Below are 27,417 nucleotides of genomic sequence, written 5' to 3'. Positions count from 1 at the left end.
TTTCTGTTTCAGTTCGTCAGGATGCCTCGGGGGGCCTCCTGGCTGCCCAGCAGCCTGCAGAGCCAGGGCCACACTCCTGAGCTTTACCCGTTGCTTCTTCACAGAGACGGAAGAGGTGTTCTCCTTGTGTCTCGAAGGGAGGGCTCTGGAGGTGGCCCTTCACTCAAGGTTCTTCCTGTCACCATGGACAGGAAGAGGTCCCCTGTCCTCCTACCCTGGGTTGTGGGGAGGCCTGTCTCCAGCTCAGCTGGGTGAACCGTTCACATCACAGCTCCTTCTGCACCCTCCTCCGTATCACTGACATGGAAAAATCCCCTAGTGTCAGAAGTCACGGGTCTCTCTTGTGTGTTTTTAAAGCCCATTAACTTGATGGACTCCATAACTCACCGAAGGCTCCGGACAGAGAGCCCAGACCTAATTACGGGCAGATGTCTCTTTTAATACTTTTTTTTCTCCTTTCCCTAATCTGACGTTACCCCTTTAATTGTGACTTTAGCAAGGGATCAGTGCAGGGTCATGTGCAAACGTGCTTCTTATGACTTGAAGAGTGATAGCTTTTCTGGTTGTTTTCAGCACACGCCAAAGAAGATGAGTCAAGGACCGACACTTTTCTCTTGTGGAATTATGGGTGAGTAACCAAGGTGGCTGTGAACGGTCAGTCCTTCTCTAGCCCTTCCACCAGGGCCTGAGTGCTCCAGGTGAGACGCTAAAAGCACTTGCGGGACACAGGCACAAGGAGCAGCCGTGGGGATTCTCTTCTGTGTGTTTGAACTGTTCGGGTCCCAGCTGTGCTCGAGTGGTGCAGGGGCTGCTGCGGCTGACTGAGGGGCCGGGCGCTGGTGTGTGGTTTACGAATCTCATCTCCAACAGTGATACTGAGAGTTTCTGTCTGATTATTAAAGTAATCACGTTCATTTTATTTTAATTCAGAAAATGCACCATAGTGTAACGTATAAAATAAAAATCTCTCACAGCCCCAATACACAGTTACAACTACTGTTAATATTTTGGGGTAGTTTATGTCCATTGCGTTTTTTACATAGCCAAGTCCATGACGAACATACGATTGTACAAAATTATTTACAAAATGTTTTTTCTGCTTTTTTCGCTTAGTAATAATTACCACCGTTTCCCTGCAGCGCTACAGTTGCCCATTCCATGCACTTTAATGAGGCTGTGGTACTGCATTGTGTGGATGATTCAAAATGTGTTTAACGATGTAACTGTTTCTTGGTAGTTGGGTAGAAAGACCATTCTGTTTTCTGTTGAACAGTGACTCAGTGTCTGAATCTTGCTCTACCTTTTGGATTGTTCCTTAGGATCGTTCCCAGGTATGGAGTAGAGTGGCTGGAGAGCGGGAACATATCCATTTTTAAGGCTCTTGCTTCCTATTTCTGACATGCTTTCCAGAAAGGTTACCTCGGTACCCTGTTCCCACGCGAGTGTTAATTACCGTTTGTATAACGGGGCCAAAAAGAGGACTGTATTGACTGTATTGATTTCTCTCTGCTCCGGTTGGTTGGGCAGTCTCTCCTTGTGCGCTCGCCCCTGGGCTCCTGCCCCCTGCGGAGACACCTCGCCAGATGAGTTTCTGTAAACCAGGCTTCCAGGATGGGTCCTCTCTTTCGGGTTTCAAGTTTGTCTCCGCAGGACTATGTAAAGTCTCCGTTGCCTTTTGTCTCGGCCCTTTGCCTCTGGGCACAGCGGTTTCTTCTTTAGACTCAGTTCCCATAGGTGGGTGATGGGGGTGGTGCTGGGGGTGGTGCTGGGGGTGTCACAGTGAGCATGGCGCTGTGCCACGCGCCTCACATGCGGGACCTCCTGGACTCTGCAGCTGCTTCGGGGGGCGGGCAGGGGCGCCCACTCACATCTGGGGAAACTGAGGCCTCATGAGGTGGGTAGAGTTGGACCCGGAGTGGGTGAGGATTGTTTTCTTCTCACTCATGAGCCACAGCTCTATGGCAGAGCCCCGGGTGGCCCTCTTGGTGCTGCCGCCCAGAGGAAGTGGAAACAGGGAGCTCACCTGGCCTTGGTTTACCCGTGTGACACACTTTCGAGGCCTGTCCCCACATGGGGCTCGACTGAACACCTCGGTGATGGTTAACGGCTTGCGACAAACCCTCAGCGACCCATCCACATGGCCCAGAAGCCTGCCTCATTGCCTGCTTCCTGGTCAGACTCACAGTTGAGCTGTGGCTGGGCTGCCTTCCTCTGTCGTGTCCAGGAAGGAGAGAGGGGCTCCTGGGCATGCCAACCCCTCAGCCCAGCCAGGACGTCAGCTCTGAATTGGGCCAGACTAGTGACCTGGACTGTGGAGATGTTGGTCTTTATTTCAAGGCCGTGTTGTGCGTCGGGCTTCCTTGGCCTTTGCTACAAGTGCGTCAGAATAAGCTGGAGCTCCTGTGGGTTCGTGATGGTGGTGGTGGCACTCACATAGTCACTCTGAACTATTTACCTTTTCTAAGCCTCAGTTTTCTCATCTGTAAAATGGCTGTTAGGACAGCACTTGCCTCGTTGGGCGCGCCTCGAGCACTCTGAGACGTTTGTGAGGAGGTTGGCACAGCGTGAGCTCCATACACAATAGGCAGAGAAGGCTGAGGCCTAAAGTGAGAATCCTGCTCCTGCAGGGGGCCTCCATGCCCAAAGGGACCGCCTTGGTCTCCTTGGGGAGGGGGTGTGAGTGAGAGTCGCCCTTGCGGGGGAAGATGCTCGGGCCCAGGGACCAAGGCAGAGGCGTGTGGGGAGAGGCCTTTTCCCAGATTCCCAGCAGAGCTGGTCTGAGCCCGCAGAGCCCAGAGGCCTGCTTTTCGCTGGCGGGCGGGGGGCTGGGGGGGGGCATCTCTGGCCGGGGTTTCCAGGATGGCCTGTGCCGCTGCTCCTCCGGGCTCTTGTTGCCGGGTGGCTCTTCAGGAAGGGCTTTGCAGTGCTCCCCTCGCCCTCGGGCTCTTCCCTTCCGTGGGGTCTGTCCCCCTCCTGCTCTGCTGGCTGGCACTAGGGCACTGCCAGGCAGTGGAGGGGCAGTGGGGCAGCCACTCTGTGGGGTCTGCACAGTTACCCCCACCCTCTCCTCAGTTTCTCTCTCTCCCACATGCTCATCTTTCTGTTCTCAGCGCCTTCTTGGTTCCGGAGACCCCGACCCACCTGACAGCACGCACTACCAGGGCTTTTAGAAAAGTTCACCACAGTTCGTTTCAGTGGCTTGTTCTGGTAGGTATTTATTGAATACCTACTCTGTGTCAGGCGCTTGGGGCGGGGATAGAGTGAATCAGCCCCTGCCCTCAAGGGGGTTTCTATCTGGTGGAGGAGGAAGGCCAGGGAGCAGTGGATTCCCATGGATTAGGCCGACTTCCACGATTCGCGCCTGAAGCGGGCCCTCGGCACCGTAGGCGGGTAGCGCGTCTTCCTGAGCCTCACTTTCCCCATCGGGTACGTGGCAGGTGTTTGTGGGATTTAAAGAGACAGTGGCACCCAGGAGGTGCCGGCTCAGCCCCTCCTACCTCCATCCCTTTCCTGCACTTGCTGAGGCGGGAAAGTCAGCGGTCCAAGGCCTTCCAGGCTGTGTGCTCGTGGAGACTCCGGTGGCTGCTCCAGCCAGTGAACCTGGGACTCGAGGTGTGGCCTCGCCCTGTGACCTGAGTAGCAGTGAGACTTCATCCTAGCTGTGCCTGCTTTTCCGTAGCAGGGAAGAGGACACCCAGTGGGTCGAGCCAGACTTTTCCAGAGGGTTTTGGGCCCTTCCTGGGATGGTCAATGCTCAGCAAAGATAACACATCATAGCACTGGGACTTCCCTGGTGGTGCAGCGGTTAAGAATCCGCCGGCCAGTGCAGGGGACATGGGTTTGAGCCCTGGTCGGGGAAGATCCCACATGCCACGGAGCAACTGAGCCCGTGCCCCACAACTACTGAGCCTGCGCTCTAGAGCCTGCAAGCCACAACTACTGAGTCCACGCGCCACAACTGCCAAAGCCTGTGCACTCAAGGGCCCACGTGCGGCAACTACTGTGCCCATGAGCCACAGCTACTGAGTCCACGCGCCTAGAGCCCATGCTCTGCAACAAGAGAAGCCACTGCAATGAGAAGCCCGCGTACCACAAAGAAGAGTAGCCCCTGCTTGCTGTAACTAGAGAAAGCCTGTGAACAGCAATGAAGACCCAATGCAGCCAAAAAAAAGAAAGAAAATCATAGTATTATAATCACCAAACCCCCCTGCCTGTCTCCTGAAGAAAAAGGACTCACGTTCTGGCCCTGATCAGTGGAATTCTCGCGTAAGAGCTGGGGACAGCTTGGCCCTGTGACTCGGGGCATTTCCCTCCTAAGCCCCCATGCAAGAGTCCTAGCTGGACACCAGGATGAGTTAGAGTTTCATAATGTTCTTAAGAAAAACCAGGCAAGTGTATTCGGGTAGGGAGTGCCTGTTTGCTTCCTCTTAAAAAACCACCCTTGCAAGTAGCTCAGCCTCCTCTGCACCCACTGAGATAAAATGCTTTACTAATATAATCGGCCCTCACAACAATGTTTTGTTTTGAAGTACTTCATGCTCAGTTACTGTGAGCTGGATTACAGACCCCTCCCCAACTTTGTCCACCCCTTGTCCCAAGTTTGGGGACTTCATACAAAGAAGTGGTTTTGTTCTTTTCCAAAGTGGGGCTGTGGGGGGACAGAGGCAGTATGAAGTATGGATGAGAGAAGCAGGGCAGAGTGGAGCCAGGCCACCGGCAGGCCGGGGCTGGGTGCCCATCATCAGGCTGCCCGCCTAGCCTGGTTACCTCAGGGCCCCTTCTAGCAGAGACGGTGCTGTGCCTCTTGGTTTCTTTTCTCACCTCCCAGACCGTCCTCAGCACACCTGTGCTGAACTGGAATTTCTTCTGTAACCAGCTTCTCTGGGGAAGAGCCATGTCTGCCCGGTTATTGCGTTCTTGACACAGGAAACCTTGGTCAGGTGGCAGTTTCATGGGTGTGGCCCGCCCACTGGTTAGCTGGCCTGAGCGGCGAGCCAGCCCCCATTCCTGGCCGTGATTTCTAGTGGGTGTGGACAGGGGCCTGGCTGCTCCCGAGAGAACCTTTCAGCGCTGGGGAAGGCGGGGGCTGCCCGGGCAGCCTCAGCGCGCGGCTCCCTCCCTCCGGCTCCTCCAGCGTTTGCCGTGGGAGATGCTTCTTCACGCTAACCCAGGGTCACACGTGTACTAGTTGAATCTCTTTTGGTGAAACAGGGCAAGTGGCGGTGGTGGGGGTGAGAGGGGCCTCCACTCGCCACCCTCGCCTTGGCTAATTGCACCCCTTGAATGAGTTCCGTGTTGCAGGGACACTGGACACTACACACTCCATTTTCCTCCTCGCTCAGGCCAGGAGAAGACCGGAAATCAAATAACGTGAGAAAGTGCATGAGACACCAATTATCCGAAAGGCCACTGGGAAAAGTTGTGTAAATACAAGTCAGTGGACAGAAAACAAAACAATTCAGATGCTAAAAAAAAAAAAGAAAATTGGGCGGAAACCCATAATTACTTTAGGAGTTATGGTAATAAATTATTTATTAATGTAAATTACTTCACAGGCAAAGAACATAGAGGAAACTTGAGCAGAAGGATCATACATGATGTATGAAAAGGAATTGTAAAAATATCATAGCAGCCCCGCTTGTGCCACTGCGGTTCACGTTTGCAGCATTTTAATTATAAGCCCTTATTTTCTTTGTTTAATTACCTGGCTGTTAAAGTCTGCTCTCTGCATAAAAGGGTTTCTCCCTGGGGCACCCTCTGTACTAATTTCTACAGGGTAAATCATTTGGCTGTGTTGAGCTGTGCAGGTTGAAAAGATATCACTTCGAGATTTGGTAGCTTTTGGTCTTTTCACTCCACCACTGTTTGTCACTGAAAGTGGGATGTGATTGCACCGTGCAGGAAAAAGCCAGCATTCAGAGACTGAGCATTTCAGGTTTCCGAGAACAAACACACACATGACTGAAACAAAATGAACAACAGTGATAACAAAGCCAGAATTTCTGGTCTCTGTGGCTTTTTCCGTCTCTCAGAGATGGCCATGCTGCATATAATCGCTGGACCAGGGTCTCCTATAAGACACTGATTATTAACCAAAATAGGCTAGTATATCCATATACAAAAGGGCATATGCATGATTTTTTTTTGGCCGCGTTAGGTCTTCATTGCTGCGTGCGGGCTCTAGAGCGCAGGCTCAGTAGTTGTGGCGCACGGGCTTAGTTGCTCCACAGCATGTGGGATATTCCCAGACCAAGGCTTGAACCCGTGTCCCCTGCATTGGCAGGTGGATTCTTAACCACTGCGCCACCGGGGAAGCCCCTATGCATGATTTTTAAAAACTTACTTTTAATGACTATTTTTATTTATTGTGGTCATGGGTGTGATCTTTCCATCTCTAAAATAGTGTAAGGTTTGTCCATACAGAGTGCTTTCAGTTTTTCCTTGCACCATTTATTTGTTTCAGACAGTGTTTCTGGAATAATGTATAGAATGGAAGTAGGTGCAAAGTGTAGTTGGCACGTGATGGCTGTTTACAGTGAAAAGGGAGCCTCCCAGGCTGCCTTCTCACCCGTGCTGGTCTGACATGGGCTGGAGAGGGGCCCCAGAGTTGCCAGAGGACAGGGGCTGGCAGCTGCTGGACCGGCCTTGGGCACCCGCAGTGTGGTGCATCGCCAGGTTGCCTTCCACGTGCAGAAATGGTTGTTAGGAGGCAGCCTGGCCCAACTGCAAGAGCACGGCCGCTGTTTGCTGGCTGTGTGTCCATAGGTGAGACGTGATGCTGTCTTGAAGTTCAGTTTCCCCACCAGTCACACAGGGAGCGCTGTGGCACCCCACAAGACGAGTATTGTGCTTGGGATATGTGCTCACGCTTTTTCCCAACTTCAGCAAGGATCCCAATGGGGTGTCAGTTAATTAACAGTGAATGTGAATTTATCGACAGTTTCCTGAAAAGTTCTGCCAGCTGTCAGTTTTCTGTCTGTATAATGGCGCCCAGCTTTGCTGCACACATCGGTTTAGAGATGAATCGCAGGCAGCACGCTCTGTGCACACCCACAGCCGGGGTGGGAATCTGACGGAGAGGGATGAAACCAGCCTTTCTGTCTCTTCAGGGTTTTTGTTGCCATTAGCTTTTCCCAGCATATTTCTAGAGGTCGGGGATGGAGCAGGAGGTCCATTCAGAGCTGAAAGGGGCTGTCACAGGGCCCTAGTCCGCACTTCCTCCTACAGATTGGGAGGCTGAGGCCCGCGCTCCCAGTGGCCAGTCTGGGGGGTTTTATTTGCACCTCTGTACTGTCTGGGGATCCCACTGGGCCTCTTTTTGTGAGAGCAAAGACTTCCCAGAAGGAGTGGCAGCTGCCGTGCACCACCCCAACCTGGCTGGTGACGGCAGGGCCCCCGGTAGCCACTCCGAACCCACCAGCCTCTCGGGCATGTCCCAGCGCCCCTTGAGCCAGCCTTCCACTTGGTGGGACCAGTGGAGCGTTAGTTATCTCCAGCCATCCTTGTCCCTTGTCCTCAGGCCTTGGCCGAGGAGCTTGGCATCCTGTGCTGTTGTTGTCCCTGAGCCCAAAACGCCGCTGACATTTTATGATTTATTGCAGGTGAGGGGGCACAACCAGAGGCTGAAGCTTAGGTGGGCAGAGCCCAGGAACCTTTTCTTTCTGACACAGCTCTGAATTGAGTCTTCATTCTGGTGATACAGGGAAAGAGGCGCACCTGTGGGCCGGGGCCTCTAAAAGTTCATTTAAAAGTAGATGCCGCCATTGACGGATAGCTCATGTCATTGCCCTTTATGTCTTTCCACCTGTGTTCTTTTCATAAGACCGGTTTAATAAAGCTGGTTTCAGAGAGACACCTCAATTCTCTTGAGTTTCCCCTTGAAAGGGTTGGTGAACTTCTACCCCCAAATCAAGCATAGAGTCCTTGCAGCCCTGAGACCAAGTTAGCACAGCCCAACCCACAGGGCAGGGCAGGGCAGGAGATTGATGTCAACACAATAGACAGGTGTGAAATCCAGGAATGAGTCAGCCGACCTTGATCTGACTGAGGCCTGCTGCCCCAGCCTGGGCGGCGGCAAGAACCTCTGTACCTCGGATCTGTGCTTCAGGTGTTTAACCTTTTCTAGAAACCACATTCTGCTGTGGTTATGTCACCATAAGGCAGCCTCTAAACACAGGATAAAGATATCCAAGGCTGTAAATCTCTTCTGTCTTTTGAACGCAAGAAGGCCTGTAGTCCACTCAGAACCTGGGCCCCTGGGAATCTCCCTTCAAGTTTAAGGGCAGAAATGGAAACAAGAACATCTGAGGTCAGATGCTATTTGTGTTCCTCCGGGTGTTTTCTTTCTTTGAGCTCTGGATCTGTGCACGCAGCAGCCTTCTGCTCTCCTTAGTCACGGGGTGGTTTCAGGACCAAAGCCTGTGATGCGGCTGGGGGATCTGAGCTCCTGTCCCCACGTGTGTGCCCGTCAGCCTCGGGGAGTGTCCGGCTCGGTCGTGGCGCCTCAGCTTGGACAGACACCGTGGAGGCCACCTAGTCAGGCCATCTGCGAGAGAGCTAGATGCTTACGTGGCTCGTGTGTTTTGCGTAGTTTGCCCCACATCCGTAGGAGGAGCGCCGTGTGCGCTTACGCCGCTCCTGTGTGCGACCTCAGCCTTGTGAGGGCAAGCTCGGCAGGGAAGTGAAGGAACTGGAGCTGCCCCTGAGGGTTGAAGGCAGGGGTCTCGCCGAGAGCCTGAGTGGCCGGTGCCTGTGTCCCGGGGCTGTGCCCCATCTGCTGGAGGCGTGGTGCCGGGAACCTCCCTGAGAAGCTCTAGGCCACGGTGTGTCTCGGCGGGAGGGGGGCTCACGCTATCCCCTTCACGTGAATGGTGGGCCTCTCGGGCCTTTCCCACTGGCCCTCCATCCAGAACGTGCCGTGCAGCTCGGGGTCCCCACCCCCTCCTGTGAAAAGGGACCTTGAGGAACTTGAAGGGCAGAGTCACCCTTCTCCGTAATTCTACCTTCTGTTGTTGGCCCCAAACAAAACAAACACCAGAACACCAGTGTTCAGTGACGTTCTAAATGCAGATTTTTGGAGACTGGGATGGTCAGCCCTGCAGAAGCTTCCTGGTGTGTCTGGATGGTCTGACTGGGCTGCCGCAGAGGTGTTTGAGAACCCAGGCCCCTGTGTAGCCTGCAGTCCGGAGCAGCGGTTTTCAACAACTTCGTGTTAAAATAACCTGGGGAGTTTATTAAAATGCAGGCTTCTACCCCTAGAGATTCTGTGTATCAGAATCTGGGCCTGGGAATCTGCATTTTAACAGCCCAGAGGATGCCCCTGCAGGTGGTCCTGAAACCACACTTTGAGACATCCTCGTGCAGAGCGTCCAGGTTCCCGTTCCAACCAGACCCCACAGAGATGGGTCCCCGGTTGCAGCAGGGCCGAGGCTCCACTGCCCGAGCCTTCTGCGGTGTGGTCACAATCACGGCTGCCGTCTCGAGAGCCTGTTCCGTCCTCGCAGGCCCTGTGCGAGGCAACTGTTAGCTCTCAGAATAGCTCTGCAGGGTGGTTATCACCAGTCCCCTCGTTTTATAGATGAAGAAACTGAGGCTCTGAGAGATTAATTAAGTCCCTTGCAGAGCTGAGGCGCGAACCCAAGTCCACACCCTTCCCACCACACCAAGTGAGCCCTGCTCAGTGGAATCCCCACGTCCACGGCCATTGTCACCTCTGGAAGAGTTATAGTTGTTTGTGCAGAAGTGGTATTGAATGGAGGGGCGGGGGTGTCCGGTATCCTCTCCTTGGAGCCGAACCGAGGCCTTTTGTACACCATGACGTTGGGCCTAACGCTCAGGGCGGTTTGCCATGAAAAATTAGCTTCTATTCCTGTTTCTTTTGTCTGGTGACCTGACCCAACAAATCGCCTTCTGTTCCCCGAGCGAAGGGGGAAAACACAAGGGCTAAACATAGCCTCGATTGTTTTTACTTTTCTTATATTGTACTTCTTGAAGTGATAAAGATAGAAACAATTAAAATATTATCTGCTCCGCAGACAGAACAAGTGGCCACCTGGCTGGTGTTGACACACAGTAGCAGTGCTCGGTATCGGGCAGGCTTCGTGTTTTCAAAGTATCTTAGCTATTGCGGTGCCAGCCAGGGCCCTGGCTAGTTCATACACAACCATCCCTGGCCGCGGTGGGGTGGGGAGTTCAAGGCACAGCCCAGGTTGGACCTGCCTGGCCAAGGAACGGTTACCTGTGCCAGGGACAGAGGATAAGCGAGACCAAGTGAACACCATGGTCTGCTCTGTAGCTTTTATCTGCTCTTCGTCATACCCTCCTTCTTCCACCCACCACCGGCTGAGGTCTGCTGTGTGCCAAGCTGTGTACTGGGCACGGGAGAGTCATGCTGGGACTGTGCTCCAGAACTTCTAGCTCAATAGATGACGTAGACACGTAAACAGATCATTAAAGTTCAGTTGATGTGAGCCACGTGATTGAAAGTCTAGGCAAAGAGCTGCAGGTGCCCGAGGGCTTGTATGAGAGGGCGTATCTGCAGAGGTGGTGATGTTTGAGTTGGCTCTGCAGTGGGAAGTAAGAGACTGGTGCAGGTCTCTGCAAAGGTGTGAAAACATGGAAGAGCTCATGTGGGAGGGGAAGCTGCAGGTCCATGGCGGTCGGTAGTGCTGTACCCGCATTTAACCGGTGGATTGAGTTGAGAACTGACTCTTTTACTCCTCCCTACGACAAAGACATCTATGTATCTATGTATTAAGGTCAATAGAGGCTTACTCTTCAAAACAGAGACAGGTAGTTCCTGTAGGCAGGTAGGAGCACGCGAGAGTTAGCCATCCAACCCCAGTTCCCACTGGGGATTTGATAGTTAAACCGCAAAACAAGTCGAATGCACACCCCACTGCACAGAGATGTCACCTGTGCTCATTCCTGCAGTCGATTCATTAAACTTTAGTTTTATGTACTCTTCAGGGCTTTGTACACAAAACCAGGAGGAGTGGGCTTTATGGGCTGTTTCAGGGGTTTTCAAGGATGATCTTGGCTCTCCCTGACTCTTGTCTGACTTCTGCTGTCACAGGAAGTCCGGCGTGCCTGGAAGCACAGGGCCTACTGGGGAGACCACGAGTAGACGGGGCCCACGACATGTGTGGGCCTCAGAAAGTTCTCTGGGGGCAGAAAGGAAATGGGACTGGAGTAGGGAGGCCCGAGTCAGGAAGCACCAAGATCACAAGGTAGCCACTGTGGAGAGACAGGACGTTCATGCTTAACTGGCTCCCACTTGCCCTTTGTCTCACGATCTCCCTAGAGATGGGGAAAACTCCAGGGCAGTGGAAGAAAAATGCAACAGAAAGTGGTATCTTCTGAGGATAGGACCAATCTCTCTTAAATTTCCCAGGTTTCCCAAGGCCTGGGACAGGGACCGTCTCCCGTGGGCTCTAGGCTCCTTAAGTTGGGGCCACTATGGCGCCATCTTGGGGCCCTCACTGCCCTCGGTTTGGTCCTTCCTCATCGACCACATTTGTGGCCCATGTGGCACCTCAATGCCTTGTCCCAAAAGGGGAGTCAGTGGTGAGCGTTGTTTGATGGGAACTTCCTAAAAGACCAAAGGAGCAAACCCAGAGGAGGGTGGGGTCATAGGCCCTGGTCCTCCATGTATTTGTCCTTATAGAAAACGTAGAAGCTCCAGGGAGACAAAAATGAGAAAAATCAACCAGCTCTCTGCCAGTCAACCGTGAACATTTTCGTTTATTTCCTTTCTATCTTCCCATATATGTAACATAGGTATTTTACTAACTAGGAATCCCGCTGTCTCTGCAGTTTTGTATCCTTTCTTTACGCTTAGTATTGCATCGTTATATTTCTCCACATCACTAATATTCTTTGAAACTGCTTTTTTCATGCTCCATGGTATTCCTCGGTGCTTTATTTAACCAGCCCCCTACTGTAGGACGTTTCAGGTGTGTTTACCATTTTGCCATCACTCATATCATTTTGAAGAACATCGTCATACATAAATCTTCACTTGTTTCTGAGGATAACTTTTCTTTTTCTAAACCAGAAATGGTCGTGACTCAGTCAAGGTTAGTTTGTATTTTTAAAAATTTGACTCTAGTATTAGTTTACTGAACTTTCGACTGCTGACAAATGTCAAATTGAAACTCTTTTAAAAGAATGGTGAGGGACTTCCCTGGCGGTCCAGTGCGTAAGATTCTGTGCTCCCGCTGCAGGGGGCGCGGGTTTGATCCCTGGTTGGGGAACTAAGATCCCACGTACTGCACGGTGTGGCCAAAAAAAAAAAAAAAAAAAGAATGGTGAATATTTGAGGAGGGGTAGGTAGTGAGGACCTATTTTGAACAACATAAATGCTATTTGCAAAAAGATAATTTTTGGTAATGATTTGTCAGTTTTTAGTAATGATTAAGTTACAGGAACACTTATCGAGACTTGCCGCATATCAGGGCCCGGGCAGATTTCAGGGATGAGATGAACTGGACGTTTAACGTCAGTCCTGCTTTGTTCCCAGCTGGCCTAACTTGGCAGATCTCTCTCCTGTCTCTCCAGCTTCTAAGGCCCTCCTGTGGGAACAGCCTCTGGACGATTCCTGCCATGTCCCCTGTCCAGGGTCCCAGCGCCTCAGGCTCTGCGTCTTATGGGTGCACAGGGTGCCCTGGAGGAAGGAGCGTCACGTTTAGCCCTGATTTGGCTTTTCCTTTGGCTCGTGAAGCTCCCTTTGGGCCTCACTGGTCATTCCCTTTGAACCTGTCCAGTAGTTGCTGCTTGTGGCACTCAGCATGGAGTGAGTCCCTCAGGTGTGTCTCTCGGGGCCCTTTGAGAAGTGGCCACTGGTAGAGAAGATGGTCCTACAGTCCTTGCTGCCTGGAGCAAGGACGTCACAATTTTCTGAGTGATGGCTCATCCTGAACGACTAGTAAACTCCTTGAGGGCAGGGCCAAGGTCAGACTGCCTTGTGGTTCCCTCAGTGCTGCAGTGTAGCGAAAAGAGCAAAGGGCTTTGGGTTGGGTCAGCCTGGGCTTGCATCTCGTTACTTGTTAGGTGTGTGGCTTGGGGCCACTTACTCAACCCCCCCAAGCCTGGGTCTCCCCATCTGGGCAGCAGTGGTAGCCGTGCAGGGCACTGTGCTGGGTTACACCACCCACGGTGGATGCGCAGTAACTGATTGCAGGGCTGAGAATCAGTGTGTGTGAAATAGCTACTGAAAGTCATTTCAGATTTTACTTCTCTCCTTCTGCTGACTGACTCGGTCATACTTTTCTCCATATTCACATTTGCACAGTTTGTAAATATGTGTAGATTAGAAAAACATAGAAACATGGTAGCATGTTTGACCCCCCCTGGCAGCACAGCGTATTTCTTAACTTTGCTTTTGTGTTGTGAACTTGAATACAAGAACTGTGTCAAGGTTGTTCTCCTAAAATTCTCAGCACAGTGCCTGATTCCATAGTTGAAAAATAACAAATAGTTCTTGAATATTTCTCTAAAGTAAGGGTTCAAGTGCAAAAGTCCGCATTTCCTAGCAGGGTTGGCTTGTTTATCCGTGCATTCATGGAGAGACCCGAATGTGTAAGTTGAAATTGTACCCTTACGTCTCTGCAGCCCGAGACTGACTTCTATAGATTTTAGCCACTTTGTCCTCGATTTCAGCCAGAGAGCAAGTGAACACAAGGAAAGTCCTCAGTGACTGGCAGCTAATGTGGTTGTGGAACATTTTGGTGGAGGGGATGTAAATCCATGAAATACCCAGTTTCTATTGTCGGCAAGTATTTTGAAGATGGAGTTCAGATGCACTAACCTGGCAGCACCTCCAGCCCCTCTGAAGTTCTGATAGACTCATCTTTGGTTGTGGTCTTCCTGCCAGGGCGTCGAGTCCCAGCCCCAGAGCAGCAGAGCCCTAAGACGGGACGTAACAGACACGTTGCCCCCACTCTGCTGCCGGCCAGGGCAGGGGTGAGGCAAGTCAGTTCCCCTTCTAGAAAATGAGAAGCCTTTGGGGTGAACAGTAGTGCTTTGGACTTTCCTGGGAGGTAGTACGGTATGTTGGAAAGGAAACCGTCTCAGGAGTCCTGGGGGCTGCCTGGATCCTAGACCTTGCCCTGCTTCTGACTCAGCACCGTGGGACTCATGTCCCCTCTCTGAGCCTCAGTTTCTCATCTGTAAAGCGAGGTTGGACTGGATGGCTTTTAAGGGCCTTTCTGGCTCTAACATCCTGTTTAAGACGGGTTCTTGGTGAGGAGATAGAGGGCTGGCGCGAAGGCCTTCTCCAATCCTGTTTCTCTTTGTCATTTACGAACCAGAAAATGACAGATGGCGAGACCTGGACAGGAAGTACCCTCTTCAGGTCGACCAGCCGAGCGCCGGCATCTGGGAGCGCCTGCCCGACAAGTGTCAGGACCGCGCTCTGTGGCGCCGGGAGGCCGCGACTGCCTGCGCGGTCACCAACCTGATCAAAGACCTCAGCCTCAGTGACCACAGCGGGAACCCCTCAGCGCCCCCCAGCAAGCGCCAGTGCCGGTCGCTGTCCTTCTCCGACGAGATGTCCAGCTGCCGAACATCGTGGAGGCCCTTGGGGTCCAAAGTCTGGACTCCTGTTGAAAAGAGGCGCTGTTACAGCGGGGGCAGCGTCCAGCGCTACTCCAACGGCTTCAGCACCATGCAGAGGAGCTCCAGCTTCAGCCTCCCGTCCCGCGCCAACATGCTCTCCTCGCCCTACGACCAGGCGGGACTTCACCACCGATCTGGCGGTCAGCCCTGCCAGGGGACGCCGGGCTCGGCCACCTGCAGACAGGCAGGCGACATCTGGGGCCCCGACCCGAGCCCCGTGGGCGGGGCCCGACTGGACATGCAACGGTCCCTCTCCTGCTCGCATGAGCAGTTCTCCTTTGCGGAGTACTGTCCCCCCTCAGCCAGCAGCACCCCTGCCTCGACGCCGGAGCTGGCCAGACGCTCCAGTGGGCTCTCCCGCAGCCGCTCCCAGCCGTGTGTCCTTAACGACAAGAAGGTCGGCGTTAAGCGGCGTCGCCCCGAGGAGGCACAGGAGCAGAGGCCCTCCCTGGACCTGGCAAAGATGGCGCAGGTAAGAGCCCCAGAAGGTGCTGGAAGATGCTGCAGAAGCACCCAGGTGCTCATCGGAGCCTCCACGGCTCCTGGCCCGTCCCGGGCAACTGCAGGGTGCCAGTGTCAGAAATGCCCAGGAAGTGGGTTAATTTCCTCATTTTAAAAATTCTGTACAGTGAAAGATGAAATCAAGCCCCCCTTTTTTTGTTTTTAAACATCTATTTCTTTCCATTTAAAATCAGAAATGCTCTTTCCCTCTGCACACGTGCTAGCGGTACAGGAGCAGACAGATGGCGAGAGGCGGGGCATCGGGCAGTCCAGCGTCACCAGACACTGGTGGTCCCCCTCCTGGTACTTCTCTGGAGCCTCTCCCAGGGGCCCAGCCCTGCAGCCGCCGTAGGAACTGCTGGCACAGGCCGGGATTCAGTGTCACTCAGATCATGTTGATCCTGAGATCAGGGCCGTGGGTGTTAGTTTTAAAGAACGAGAAATGGGGGGAGGCGCTTATTCTTTTGATTCAACTGCCAACAGTGTGAGACCATCCAGAAATTGTGATCACTCTGCTCTGTGCCACCTGTGTAATCATCCTTGCTGTTCGCTGTAGGCAAGGCCTCTGGCCACACACCCCTGTCGCTTGTGCTTTATCCTCTGAGTCTCAGAGCCCTGCCTCGTGCTAACACCGATCTTGGGTATGGGTTTGAATGAGACGAACTTGGAGTTAAGACACCATCATCAGGACAGCCTCCAAGCCTGAGGGCTGCCTGCGTTTGGTTCTCACTGTGGAGTCCCAAGGATCAGAGCGTGACAGTGAGGCCCAGGGAGCAGGCTTGGTCCTTGTGACCACCTGTCCACTCGAGGACAGATGGATGTGGTGGGTAGAACGCGGCACTCTAGCTTCTGTGTGCAGGGGTTCCTCGGGTGCTCAGAGCCACGGTTTGAGCATTATCTTTTCTAGTCTTGTTATGTGAGCATCTGTCACGGCTGGGCTTGAGGGAGTGGGGACTAGCTTGGCGCTGAGAGGTTGGCCTTGCTCATGAGCGTACGGCCACGTCTGTGGAGGCAGGCTTGTCGTGTCCACCCCTTCCCAGGCGGGCACCACTGCCTTCCTTCAGTGGCCAGTGCTGCTTTTTCAGCCGGGCCTCCTTTCATTTCAGAATGAAAATACAGCTTCTGTTTATGGCGTTTCCTTCTCCTCTAGTTCTCCCTCCAAGCCTAGAGGTCCCCCCAAAAGAAGAGGTGCAGGTATCTCTGGTCTAGACCACCCACCTGACCCCTGAGTCCAGCCTTTCTGGACACCTTTGTCCAAGAGCCCAGGCCCTGCCTTCATGGTCAGTTTCCCTTCCTCCCAGCGCCTCTCCAGGGGTGTCCAGGCTAGACAACGATCGAACACATTCATTCAAGTTGGACAGGCAGGTGGAATTTTCCTTCCTGGAGAAATGTAAATAGGTAAAAAGGCTGGAAAGGTAACAGATTTGGGTGACTGCTGAAGGAAACCCAGAGCCCTGAGTTGTGGGTATGATAAATGGCTTCAGTTAAATTTTCAATGCTGAGCTTACTTTATTAGCTAATAAGCTAGATAGGTAATAAAAACGACGTACAGGTGTAATTGTATTTTACTAGCCACAAGTTGGAATAACACCACTGGCATCACTGGAGACATTTCCCGTCCTCACTTGGGTAGAAACCATTTGAAGATATTTTGCCCCGTGGGACTGTGCCCAGGTGTATGGGCTGCTTCACTGGCTCCAGGCAGCCCTCCAAAGTCCTGAGGGGTCTGCCCTCATTCTGCCTGTCTTTCCCCAGCCAAGGCCTGGAGAGGGCAGGGTCCCGGGGAAAGCAGAGAAGAGGCCCCTGGGAAACGTGTGGGCTGAGGGGCTGCGACCAGAGCCCTGGGGATGGATGGGCCCTGAGCTGCCCCCCACCAAGCCTCTAGACCCAGCCAGCCCTCTTCCCCTGGGGCGCCGCCTGCTTCGGCTCCCCCACCAGGTGATTCATGGCCTTGGGAGGTGGGCCTTCCTCCTCCCGGAGCCTCGAAAGCCAGGCCTAGGGCCACCTCTATGCATTTGAAGAGCCCTGGATGCAGCCTGGAGCATGTAGGGCCCTGCAGCCGGCACCCTGTGAGTGGTGTTGTTGCTGGGCAGGAGGGTGCGGGGGTGGGGGTGTGGGGGGGGTGGGGGGAACCTGCTTGCAGCCAGGCAGCGGTTGGTGCAGGACCCCAGACCCTGGCCTCCGCGTGCTCTTACCCACATCTTTAGCTGCCGGGAAGCGAGCGGGTCTGCACGTCGATGGGAAGGCCGGCTTGTGCCGAGGGTCAGCGCTGCTCTCTGTGTCCTGCTACCCTTTCCTGCAGCCGGATCGCAGACTCTCTCTCGTGGGTCTTTTGATCTTGCTTTATACGTTCGCCTCCCTGGCGGGAGGGGTTCCGCGTGAGCATCATTGTCAAGGAGCCCCTGTGTGCATGGGCTCTGGGCCCAGGTGCATGAGAGACTCGCTGAAGGTACAGAGTGAGTGCATTGCGGTCAGACCTTTGGAGCAACGGGCAGCTCTGATAAACCCCGGCCACCAGAGGCGCTGACCAGGGCTGGGACCTCCCTGGGGTCTGTGTGAGCACCAGCAATGCCCAGAGCAAGGATGGTAGCCAGAGCCTCTCCAGGCTGCCACAGAAAAGGGGCCGGGGAGGGACCCCGGGAGAGTCAGGCGGGCAGGAGAGGCCAAACGCCCTGAGGTCCTCGTGCACACAGGGAGGCCCTGGGGTGGGCACCGCTCTGAGGTACGGGCTCTGAGCTAGAAGCTGAGGCCTTGAGAGGTAGATGTGACCTTGGGCTGTGTCCCTCCCAGCCCCTTCTGAGGAAACAGACCCTTCCGGAACACGGTGTTCACCTTTAGATCCTCACCTGGGGGGGCGGGGCATTGACAAATCAGAAGGCCTCAGAGATGGGGCAGGAGGCTGGCAGCCCTGGGCAAATTGCTTAACATCTCTGTGCAGCAGATAATACCGGCACTGCCACCACCACCAACATAGGACTGTTGGGAGGAATAGGGGAAGTCACATATGTGCGCGTGTGTGTGTGTGTGCTGTGTATGCTGTGTAAATGTGTCAGTGTGTGTGCACATGCATGTATGTGTGTAGCTGTGTATGGATGTCTGTGTGTAAATGTGTGTATCTGTGATATCTTTTGATACACGTGTGAGTCTTTATCTACACACACGTCACCTGCATGTGGGCCCAGGGAGCGCTGACAGATGCTGGTGGTTGTGATGGCAGGGCTTGGGCGGGAAGGCGTGGGCTTGCTCTGGGCATCTCCAGAGGCAGAACTGGGCCTAGAGGGTGACGTTCTGAAGACTCCCCTTGTCTTTATCTGACGTCTCCTTCCTTCTGATTTTACCCCCCCTTCTCTGTCCTTGCCACTTATTTCTTCTTGCTGGTTCCTGTTCTTGCCTCATCCTTCTCTTTTGAAAATGGGAAGGAGGCCTGCCCTGCAGCCCTGCGCAGCCTGCGGTAAACTCCATGTTTTGGAGCTGGGGGTTGTGAAATGGGGAGAGAATCAGAATCGCCACCTGCCAGAGGAGGCTGGCATGTGTGAGCGTTCTTGTCTCATGTCTGTCACCCGTGGTACCAGGATGGAAGGGACCCCAGGAGCCCACCCGACACCCCTGCAGGTGCCCTGCCCTCCCAGCCAGGTCTCCGGGCACAGCTCCCAGCTGGCAGCAGCGGTGGCTCTTGTCCTTCGCAGCAGTGGGGGAGGGGGTTGGTGAGAACTGCGTTCAGATTGTCTTCGCTTCTTAAAGCCTGAGTGCCCGGCTCTCAGGCAGGGAGCTGGGTCCTGAGTGAGGGAGGGCGACTGTAGAGAGGAGGCCCCCTCGGGGAGGGATGGCGCAAGGACCTGGCCCCGAAAGGCCCTCCCTCCCTGTAACCGTGACTGCAGCCGCTCGTTCCACAGAGCCAGATGCTCAAAGGTGGCCCGGGGGTCAGTCTTGCCTCGTGCGCGCCAGGGCTGGTCCTGCTGCCCTCCCCACGCAGCTTTCCTCACGTGGTCTGTTGAGGTGCCTTCCGCCTGGTGTTTTATGTGAAGCTGCAGCCTCCTCTTTGCAGAGTGACAGCGTGCGCCATTGAGGGCAGGGCCCAGCCTGAGCCTGTGAGTTGTTTATTAGCGGGACTTGTGCTGACATTATTTATTACTGCTTTTTGGAGACCTGGTTTGACCACCAAGCATCGGTTGACTCCCAGTGAGACCTGGGCTGTGCGTGGCCATTTAGACATGGATCGCCCGTGTGATGAGCAAAGATTTCAGCAAAACGACAGTCAAGGATTACCCGTTGAACGCCATGCCCGGGGTGTCATAGGCCCTGCTGTATTTTTAACTCCAAGCTGGTCAGCTTGAAAGAGCAACAAATTGTATTTCTCAGCAGTGCTTCCAACAGAAGGGAGACGTTTGTGAGGAGGGGTCAGGATGCTGGAACAGAGGTTTGATTGATTGCAGCTGCCCACACACTGAGCCCCCGAAGCTCCCAGAGCAGGCCTCGGAACAGGCAGCAACTGTTGTGTTAGCAGATGTTGGAGGGGCCGGTGAAAGCTGGCCGGGGGCAGTTTGGGGTAGGAAAGAAGCATGAGGTAGAAACTACGCTGAGAGCCGTGGTCCTGCGGACGAGTCCAGGAGAGGAGGTTGGCCAGGGCCGCGTGGGCTCTGAAGGGTGAGGGGTTGGTGGGGGAAGTCGGCGGAGGGCTTCTCGCAGACACTCATCGGTAACTCGTGCCTCTTTGCTGGAAGGGTCGTCCCTGGGTGAGGCCCCCTCTGGTCAGCCTCCCGCTCTGGCCAGTGTGCTGGTGGGGCCTGCCTTTAACGAGGGGTGGCCCTCACACCACTGGCCGCACTCTGGCAGCCCTGGCAGCTGCAGGCCAGCTGTGCTTTCTCTTGGCTCAGTCCTGGGCTCAGGCCTGGCTTGCCTGAGCCTCTGTGGCCTTCTGTCCCCTCTGCCAGCGGCCGGCCACCTCACTGGCTCCAGTTTCCTGCCCCTTTGCACCCTTAGCATCCTTCCTGCTGGCCTGGGGAACTGTGCTGACAGTGCTGACAGAAAGCGGAGGAGTTCAGAGGTGGGTCGCCCTTCACAGCACAGAACGCGGGTGGGTGTTAAGATCTTTGAGGAATAGTCATGGAAAGCCCTGGGATTCCAACTGGGATGACATAAATGCTAAATAAAAGTAAAGGCAAAACCACTGTGGGCACATGGGAGTAGTTGCTTCCTGTGAGGAAACAGGATGGACTTGAACAGAGGAAGAGAGCCTTTAAGACCCAGGCCATCAGAGCAGTGGATGCCAAGGGTGGCAGCTCCTTCCATGCTCTTGACAGACATTGCTGGTCAGTTGCGGTGGTCCTTCTGGTTGAACTCAGAGGACGTCTAGAATCTTCCCCTCTGTGACCTTGGCGGCCATTGCTAAGTGATCCGCCACCTCTGCTCTTGTTCACCCCTCACTCGAGAGTCCGGGACAGTTGGTGACTTGCGCAAAGCCACGCGGCTCCTGAGGAGGCTGGGAAGACCGGGTTCAGTGCTCCTCCTGTGCTGTGATCTGCCCCCAGGTGCCCCTTCCAGGTAGCTGACACTCGCGGGACACAGAGGAGAAAGTGTGAGCTCTGGTGTCAGGTGGGGCTCAGTTCCCCACTCTGCTACTGTTTTGAGCCGTGTGCCCTTGGGCAGGTCACCCTCTGTAAGCCTCCATGTTCTCGTCTGTAAAATGGGAATGACAGTTCCTGTTTCTCATGGGCGTGGGCAGGACTCACGTGGCGTGCATCCAGCCAGGGACGATGCTTTCGCGTCAGAGCCGCACCCTGTGGCCTGTCTCATGGGCTCCAGCGGCCAGCTGGGCTTGCTGCTTCTGGCACAGGGGTGTTGTGATCCTGCAGCCGTGGAGCAGGGCAGGGCCGGGGCGGGAGAATAGTTTCAGCTCTCTCTAGTCCTTCCTTCCTCTCAGAAACACCACAGAACCCCTGATGGGGGTCTCATAATTTGAGGAAACCCCTATTCAGACCCCTGGATCCTTCCTTGTGTCCCAGGCACAGCCACCAGGTTGCATAAGCAATCTGCTTAAGGTCACTCGGATCAGGGCCGAGTGTTGACACAATAGCTTTGATCTCCTGGGGAAAAGAAAAATAGAAGGAGTTCAACTGGGGACATGCCAGGGAGGCAGCTTTTAACGCCACTTGGTGATTTTCCATGCTTTAATTGAGAGCCTCTCTGAGCCGAAGGGTGCTTGAGGCAACAGAGCTCTGGGGGTGCCCAGGGCTTTCTGGATGGGGCCTCTGCTTCATAACCCAGGTGCCCAGGTGGGAGCCCCTCCAGCTCCCCGCATGAGCTTGGGGCACCCGCGACTGGCTAGGCCCTGCTCTCCCGTGCCAGACATGGAGGCAGGAGGCGGACGCCCTGCCCCAGGAGCCCACAGCCTGTGGGCCTGTGGGAGGCGCATCTGAGGACATCTCCGGCCCTGCTTTGTGCGGAACGTCTGGAAAACGTCTACTATGTTGTGTTGGTTGTTTCCAAGGCAAGTCCCCACGCATGGTGGTTCCGCGTCCCTGCTGAAGTCTTGTGTTGGGCGGCAGAGTGAATGGCCAGGAACTCAGTGTGGCTGTCAGTGCCCTGTCCACCTGCTGTGTGCATTGGGCATCTGTGGTCCCCGGTAGCATTTAAAAGAGGCCCAGCTTCCAGAGTGTTCTCACAGTGCCTTAGAATCGTGTGACCATGGAAATAAGCCCTGAGGCGGCCCTGGAAGAGTGCAGGTGGGGTGGCTACGGGGGCTTGCACGAGTGTGTGCGCCAAGGTCGGAGTCAGGAGGGGGCTGGGAGGAGCCCCGTGTGGCTGGAGCAGAGCGGATGATGGGGGCAGGGGACCCGAGTGCAGGGCCTTCTCTGTAGGTCCTCTGAAGATGTTTGTCTTTTATTCTGAGCGCAGGGGGAAGCGTCGGAGAGTTTTAAGCAGGGGAGTGACAGCCCCGCCCTCACACTCCTGGCTGCGGGGAGCAGCATGGACTGAGGGGTGGGGGAGGCAGGGAGCTGTTGGCAGAGAGGACCGTGGGCTAGACCAGGGCAGGGGCCACGCTGATTCCTGTTAGGGGCTGAAATGTTCTGGAGGCGCGACCAACAGGCCCAGCCAGGGCGTTGATCTTGTCATTAGCTTCCAAGTCACAGACCTCACTGGGCCGAGAGTCAGTCACCCTAATCCCCAGAGATAACTGTCTTTAAGCTATCGTGTTTAGAGTTTGCTGATCGTAAGTCCCTTTTGTTATCTCACCTGCAGCCCTCACTTTGGCTGTATTTCTTCATGATCTGTTCTCAGTAGAAGTGAAGTATAGCTGATCACCATGATTCGTTTTGTTTCCACAAGTGTCCTTGAGCCCATCCCGCCCCCAAACCCTTATGTATCAGTGCTTTGCCAGCCCAGGCTGCCCTTTCCCACCCTGAGGAAACCGATTCCTACCCTTTCTCGTCACGCCCGCCTCCAAGCCTCCGACTCCTTTGCTGAAGCTTCTCCGTCCTTGTCCCCTTGAAACTGAGTCCCCTATTCTGGACTTGGCTGGAGAATGCGGGGCAGCTCAGGGCCGCAGGAGGATGCTCTCACAGCTCTGAAGGCTTGTCTCACTGGGTCGTGTCGAGGCTGTGCCGCATCTGGTCTGTTTACATCAGCTGAGACAGAGTCTCTGGAAAATGAGGGGGCTGCAGTGGCCTTTGTGAATCCACTCACAGAGCGCAGTGACCTCAGCCCAGCCTGGAAGGATGCAGGGCAAGGGGCCGCTTGAGAGAAACCCGGAAGGATTTCAGCACTCCCTGTCTTATCCCTGCGTCCTTACTGGGGCTGGCGGGATAACGCCTCCCCGGAAGGAGCTCCAAGCCCTCGGTGAGCCTGTGGGTCTGCCCCTGGGAGGGCCGGAGACAGGGAAGCACGGAGCGGGGTCGCTGAGAACGGATGTGTGACTAATTATGAGCCGGGCCTGAGGTGACGCGCCTGCCGCCTACCTGTGCTTTTATCCTGTACAGGCCGCTGGCTTTCGTGGGGACCCGCACAGGGTGAAATTATGCCCGTTTTGCCTTTTGTAACATAGTCCTCCGTTGTCCCAGGCGTGGCATCGACATAGAATCCCCGTTGACGTGAGCCATTTATCTGTAAAATTTTTGCGGAATCAGCCGTCCTGGATTCCTGGCCTTTTTCTTGCAGCTTCAGGCCACAGTCGAGAACTAAAGAAAGCAAATGCCATGCAGGAGGGCTAGCCAGCCCTTTGCCACGTCCCCAAGCCGGCAGGAACTTGGTTTGACTGGACTCGGAGTGGGTGTTAATTGCCTATTTATGGCGAGAAGATTAACAAGGCCTCCTTTGAAAGTTGGGCTTAGTAGCACTCTTGGATAATTCCTTTTGGGGAGGGCGAGGGGTGGCTTTTTTTTCTGCCTTGGAGAACAAAAGAAATGGTTGGTTCTAAAATATAAGGCAACCACCAGAAGCTTCATTTGTGAGCAGTAGCAGTGAGCTCACATCATAATATGTCACTGAGGCCACCAGGCCCAGAGCCTTCCCTGAAACAGCGCAGGGGCCTGTAACGCGTTTCATCTTGGTGGAGAGGGTGGTGGCCGTGCCGCAGCGGTTCCCTTGACAGAGCCCATGCGTGGAGAGTGGGGCCGGCTGCCTGGGTTAGCCAGGGCCTTCTGGCGGGGCCAGAAACCAGCCCGTGTGTCCAGAGAGGTTGCTGTGGACGGTTGTTGACCAGGTTCCTGAAGAACCGAGAAGCCGAGGCGTGAACACCGGGTATCACGGAGGCGGCTACTGCCGGCAGCTGCTCCCACCCGGGAAGAGGCTGCCCTTTGGAAGGCCCGGCAGCTGGGAGTCCACAGGCCCGTGGGGCTGAGGAGAGGGAGGGCGAAGAAGTTGGCTCTGTGGATGCTGGAAAAGCCGCAGACTGGCAGCAAGTGCTGTGAATGGACCAAACTGCTCCCACGGGCGAGGAGCGGGGCTGGGGGGCAGTGACGCGGGAAGCTGACAGGACGATGCCCGGCCGTGCCCCCTCCTCCAGCCCTCCCATGGACATAGCCTTGCAGTGGCCAGATGGCAGAGCCCTGGCTCCAGAGCAGAGTGCAGAGCGGGAGTGGCCTGGAGCCGAGACGATGGGCAGCTCCGGGCTCTGAGCTGACCCTTGCCACCTGGGGGAACCCCTGCCCTCCCACCTCCACACGGCTGCCGCGTCCTAGGCCCTGGCGTGGGCCGCGCTGTGCAGACCGAGGCGAGCCCGCTGCTCTCGGTACCATCTGGTGTCCTGGGCCAGGACGCTAGGGACCCGCTCCGCTCTCCTCTCCACTCCCCACCACCTCGTCTACACTCAGAGGTACTTCCCTGGTGACTGCTGGGTGGCACTCACGCAGGCCCAGAGGTATTTCTGCAAGACACACACAATCGCCACTACTTTCTAGAAAGGGGGGATAATAAGCAAGCAGACCGCGGACCAGATAATTTCCGACGGCGATTTGTGTGCCATAAGGAAACTAAAGCAGGCTGGTGTGGTTTGTAACGCCGGGCGGGGGACAGGAGATGGAGGTGGCCGGCTTCAGATTGGAGGGATAGAGAGGCCTCCCTGAGGGGGATGCGTTCAGCTGCCACATCTTCACACATCAGCCTCGCTCAGGCCCTGGGGAGCGGGGTCCTAACTCCTAACAGTACCAGCCTGTGTTTGCAGCCCGGTTGGGAGGGAATTGGTTGTTCTGGGCACCCCTCCAGGGTGCCGTCTCCCTCATCCACCCTGGGAGGGCTCCTCCCCTCCCTCTTCAGGGGGAAAAATTGAGTGTGGGCTGCCTGCTCGCTTGCCGAGTGACAGAGCAGTGACAGGAGCCCCAGCCACTCTTCAGCCGCCCACGGCCTGTGGGCCACGGCCTCTCCAGAGGGCCCCTGCTGGGGTGGGTCCTGCCACCACTGGGGAACCATGGGCCTGGGCGAGGCTGGGCCTAGGCTTCGGGTTTCCTGAAGGTCAGGTGGAGGTGGTGACATTCTCACCACAGACTGCTTTGGCCCAGGGCCTCGGGACGTTGTCAGGAAGCATGACTGTTATTTATCATATCCACTAGGCCCATACACTGATGAAGTAGCCTCGAAATTCTAATATCAGACCATCTAACAGACTCATCCTCCCAGCCCCTGGGCAGGCTTTGCATTTCTTGAGCTGTGAGTTTTCTGGTTGGTAAACCAGGGCACCGGAGGCTTGAAGAGGTCCCGTGTTTCGGCACCAGGGCCTCCCTAGGAAGGTGTTTCCGCTCTGCCCAAGCAGTGCGGCCCAGCTGTCCTGTTCCAGGTCCTTCCATAGTACGAGGCTGGAGCACAAGGGAGACTGGCCCTGCAGTCTGGCTCTGCCATACCGAGGGGAGGCGCCCAGAAAATGTCAGTTATGTCCTGCAGGTGGACACCTCACAGTCTGTAATAATCCTCTTAGCCCCCAAAGCAGAGCCTTCGTTACCCGTTTTTGTGATTTGCCAGAAGATCTCTTAAGCCCTTGGCCGCTGCCATCCGTCTCATCCCCAGAGTGGCTCGTCTTGTGGGAGGGAAGGGGGTCACAGCCAGTCCTGCACTTGCCCGAGCCCAGGGCCTGCTCGGCCTCCCCTCTGACCCCCAGCCAGGCTGTTCTGGGCGCAGCCCTCGGGCACTCGTCTCCCTTCCCTCCTGGAGTCCTGCTCTCCCTCTGAAATGGTGGGCACACCTGGACATAGGGAAAAGAGACATGAGAAATGGGCCTTCTGTGTCCCACAAGGAGAAGTCCTACCAAACCCCTTACTGAGCTGACTTGGCAAACAAGGCGCAAGGGGGCGTTGAGGGTTTGCTGTGCCAGTGGCTCAGCCAGGCCGGGGCTGTAATCACACTCACACGAGGGGCTCTTCTCACCCTATCACCCCAAATTTCTTGTCTGCCCCTTTCTCACGTGGGTTCCCCGGGAAGATACTGAGACCAGGGGAGGGCCCTCGTGGGCCATCTGGGTGGTCTCCCTCGTCATGCCGTTCTGTCGTGGAGCATCATGTGTCCCCTGTGGAAGGACGGATCCTGCCTGGGACTCAGTGCCATGGTCCAGTCTTGCAGAGGGTCCTAACTGCATTCCAGCTCTGGGCCAGCGCACCCTCCCGTAGCCCCTTGATAGCAGGGACCAGCTTTAAACAAGTCTAATCCACCTAGAGGGATTCCATCTCACTTTAATCTGGGACAGCCTTGGACAATGGAATTTTCCAAGAACTGGTGGCAAATAAAAATGGGAACAAGTATGCAGGCCGGGGACCAGCGGCAGAAAAGACCCTTTTTCATCGCGCTCAGAAACGGCCAGGAGAGGAGCGGCACGATGCGGTGAGTTGGGGCGAGCATTTTAGCAGACGTGGGCCGATGGTGCAGCATTAAGTATTTGGCAAGAGAAGGGAGATGGCATCTGCACTGGTGTGATGTTAGCTGTCCCTCGGCAGAGACACCAGAGCTTCAGCGTGACGCACGTGGGGAAGCTGTGAGCAAATACCCCCGCCCGCGTCTGCCCCTCACCTAGGATGGCAGGAGAGGAAGGGCGGGTTCTGGGCTCCGGGGCCAGTTGGGCCTGGCGTGGAGTGTTGGTGTACCACTCGCCAGCCAGGTGGCCCTGGGCAAGTCACTATCCCGCTCTGGGCCCTCGTGTCCTCTTCTGTGTGATGTGGGGTTTGAGCTTGTGGGAGCGCCTGCAGCAGGCCTGGTGCACAGACATCCTCAGGAAATGTTGGCCCTGGGATCAGTGTCGTCACCACTGTCATCGTTATTATTTCTTTGACTTATTACTTCTTGTGGCCTTGAAGTCATTGTCACTAGCTGGATGGGCAGCCCAGTGAAGGAAGCAGCAGGCCACCTAGCCCGCCGCCTGGAGGCCTTAGAGGGGCCGGGAGGCTGGAGCGGAGGATGGGGCCGCAGGGGCCTCAGAGGGCAGCCTGTGACTGCACAGGTGGGGTGAGAGGCAGCAGCTGTGGGGCTGCTGACTGCTGGCCAGTGGGGTGGGAGTGGGTTTGCAGAGGAGACTCACCCATCGAATTTTCTCCTCAGAATAGCCCTGTGAGGTCGACGCATCTTATCCAGTTTAAGGGCCGTAACTGAGTCTCAGCTCCGTGCAGCAGAAACAGAATAGAAGCCACAGAGATTATTTTAAATCTTCTAGTAGCCACAGTTAAAAAGAAAAAAGGAACAGGTAAAATTAATTTAATAATATATTTTATTTAACCCAGTATATCCAAAACAGTGTCATTTCAGCGTGCAGTCGATAGGAATCAGTCGTTAGTGGAGATGTGTGCTTTTCTTTCCTTTTTCTAACACCGAGTTTCCAAGCTCAGGATG

The 27,417-nt window shown here is 55.1% G+C and overlaps 1 protein-coding gene across 1 annotated transcript in view; it reads left to right on the top strand.

Moving 5' to 3' along the window:
• FAM53B (family with sequence similarity 53 member B) overlaps positions 1–27,417 on the top strand; it is a 77,800-nt gene that overhangs the window by 7,742 nt on the left and 42,641 nt on the right. The window contains exons 2-3 of the mRNA XM_027112877.1: positions 574–628; positions 14,310–15,088. Coding sequence (XP_026968678.1) covers positions 574–628; positions 14,310–15,088 — 834 coding nt within the window. The remainder of the gene's footprint in view (positions 1–573; positions 629–14,309; positions 15,089–27,417) is intronic.

This window comes from Aethalodelphis obliquidens, unplaced genomic scaffold, assembly GCF_003676395.1.
Source record: "Aethalodelphis obliquidens isolate GAN/ISIS:26980383/991018 unplaced genomic scaffold, ASM367639v1 scaffold11, whole genome shotgun sequence".
Taxonomy (NCBI): domain Eukaryota; kingdom Metazoa; phylum Chordata; class Mammalia; order Artiodactyla; family Delphinidae; genus Aethalodelphis; species Aethalodelphis obliquidens.
This window is presented reverse-complemented; position numbering and strand designations above follow the sequence as displayed.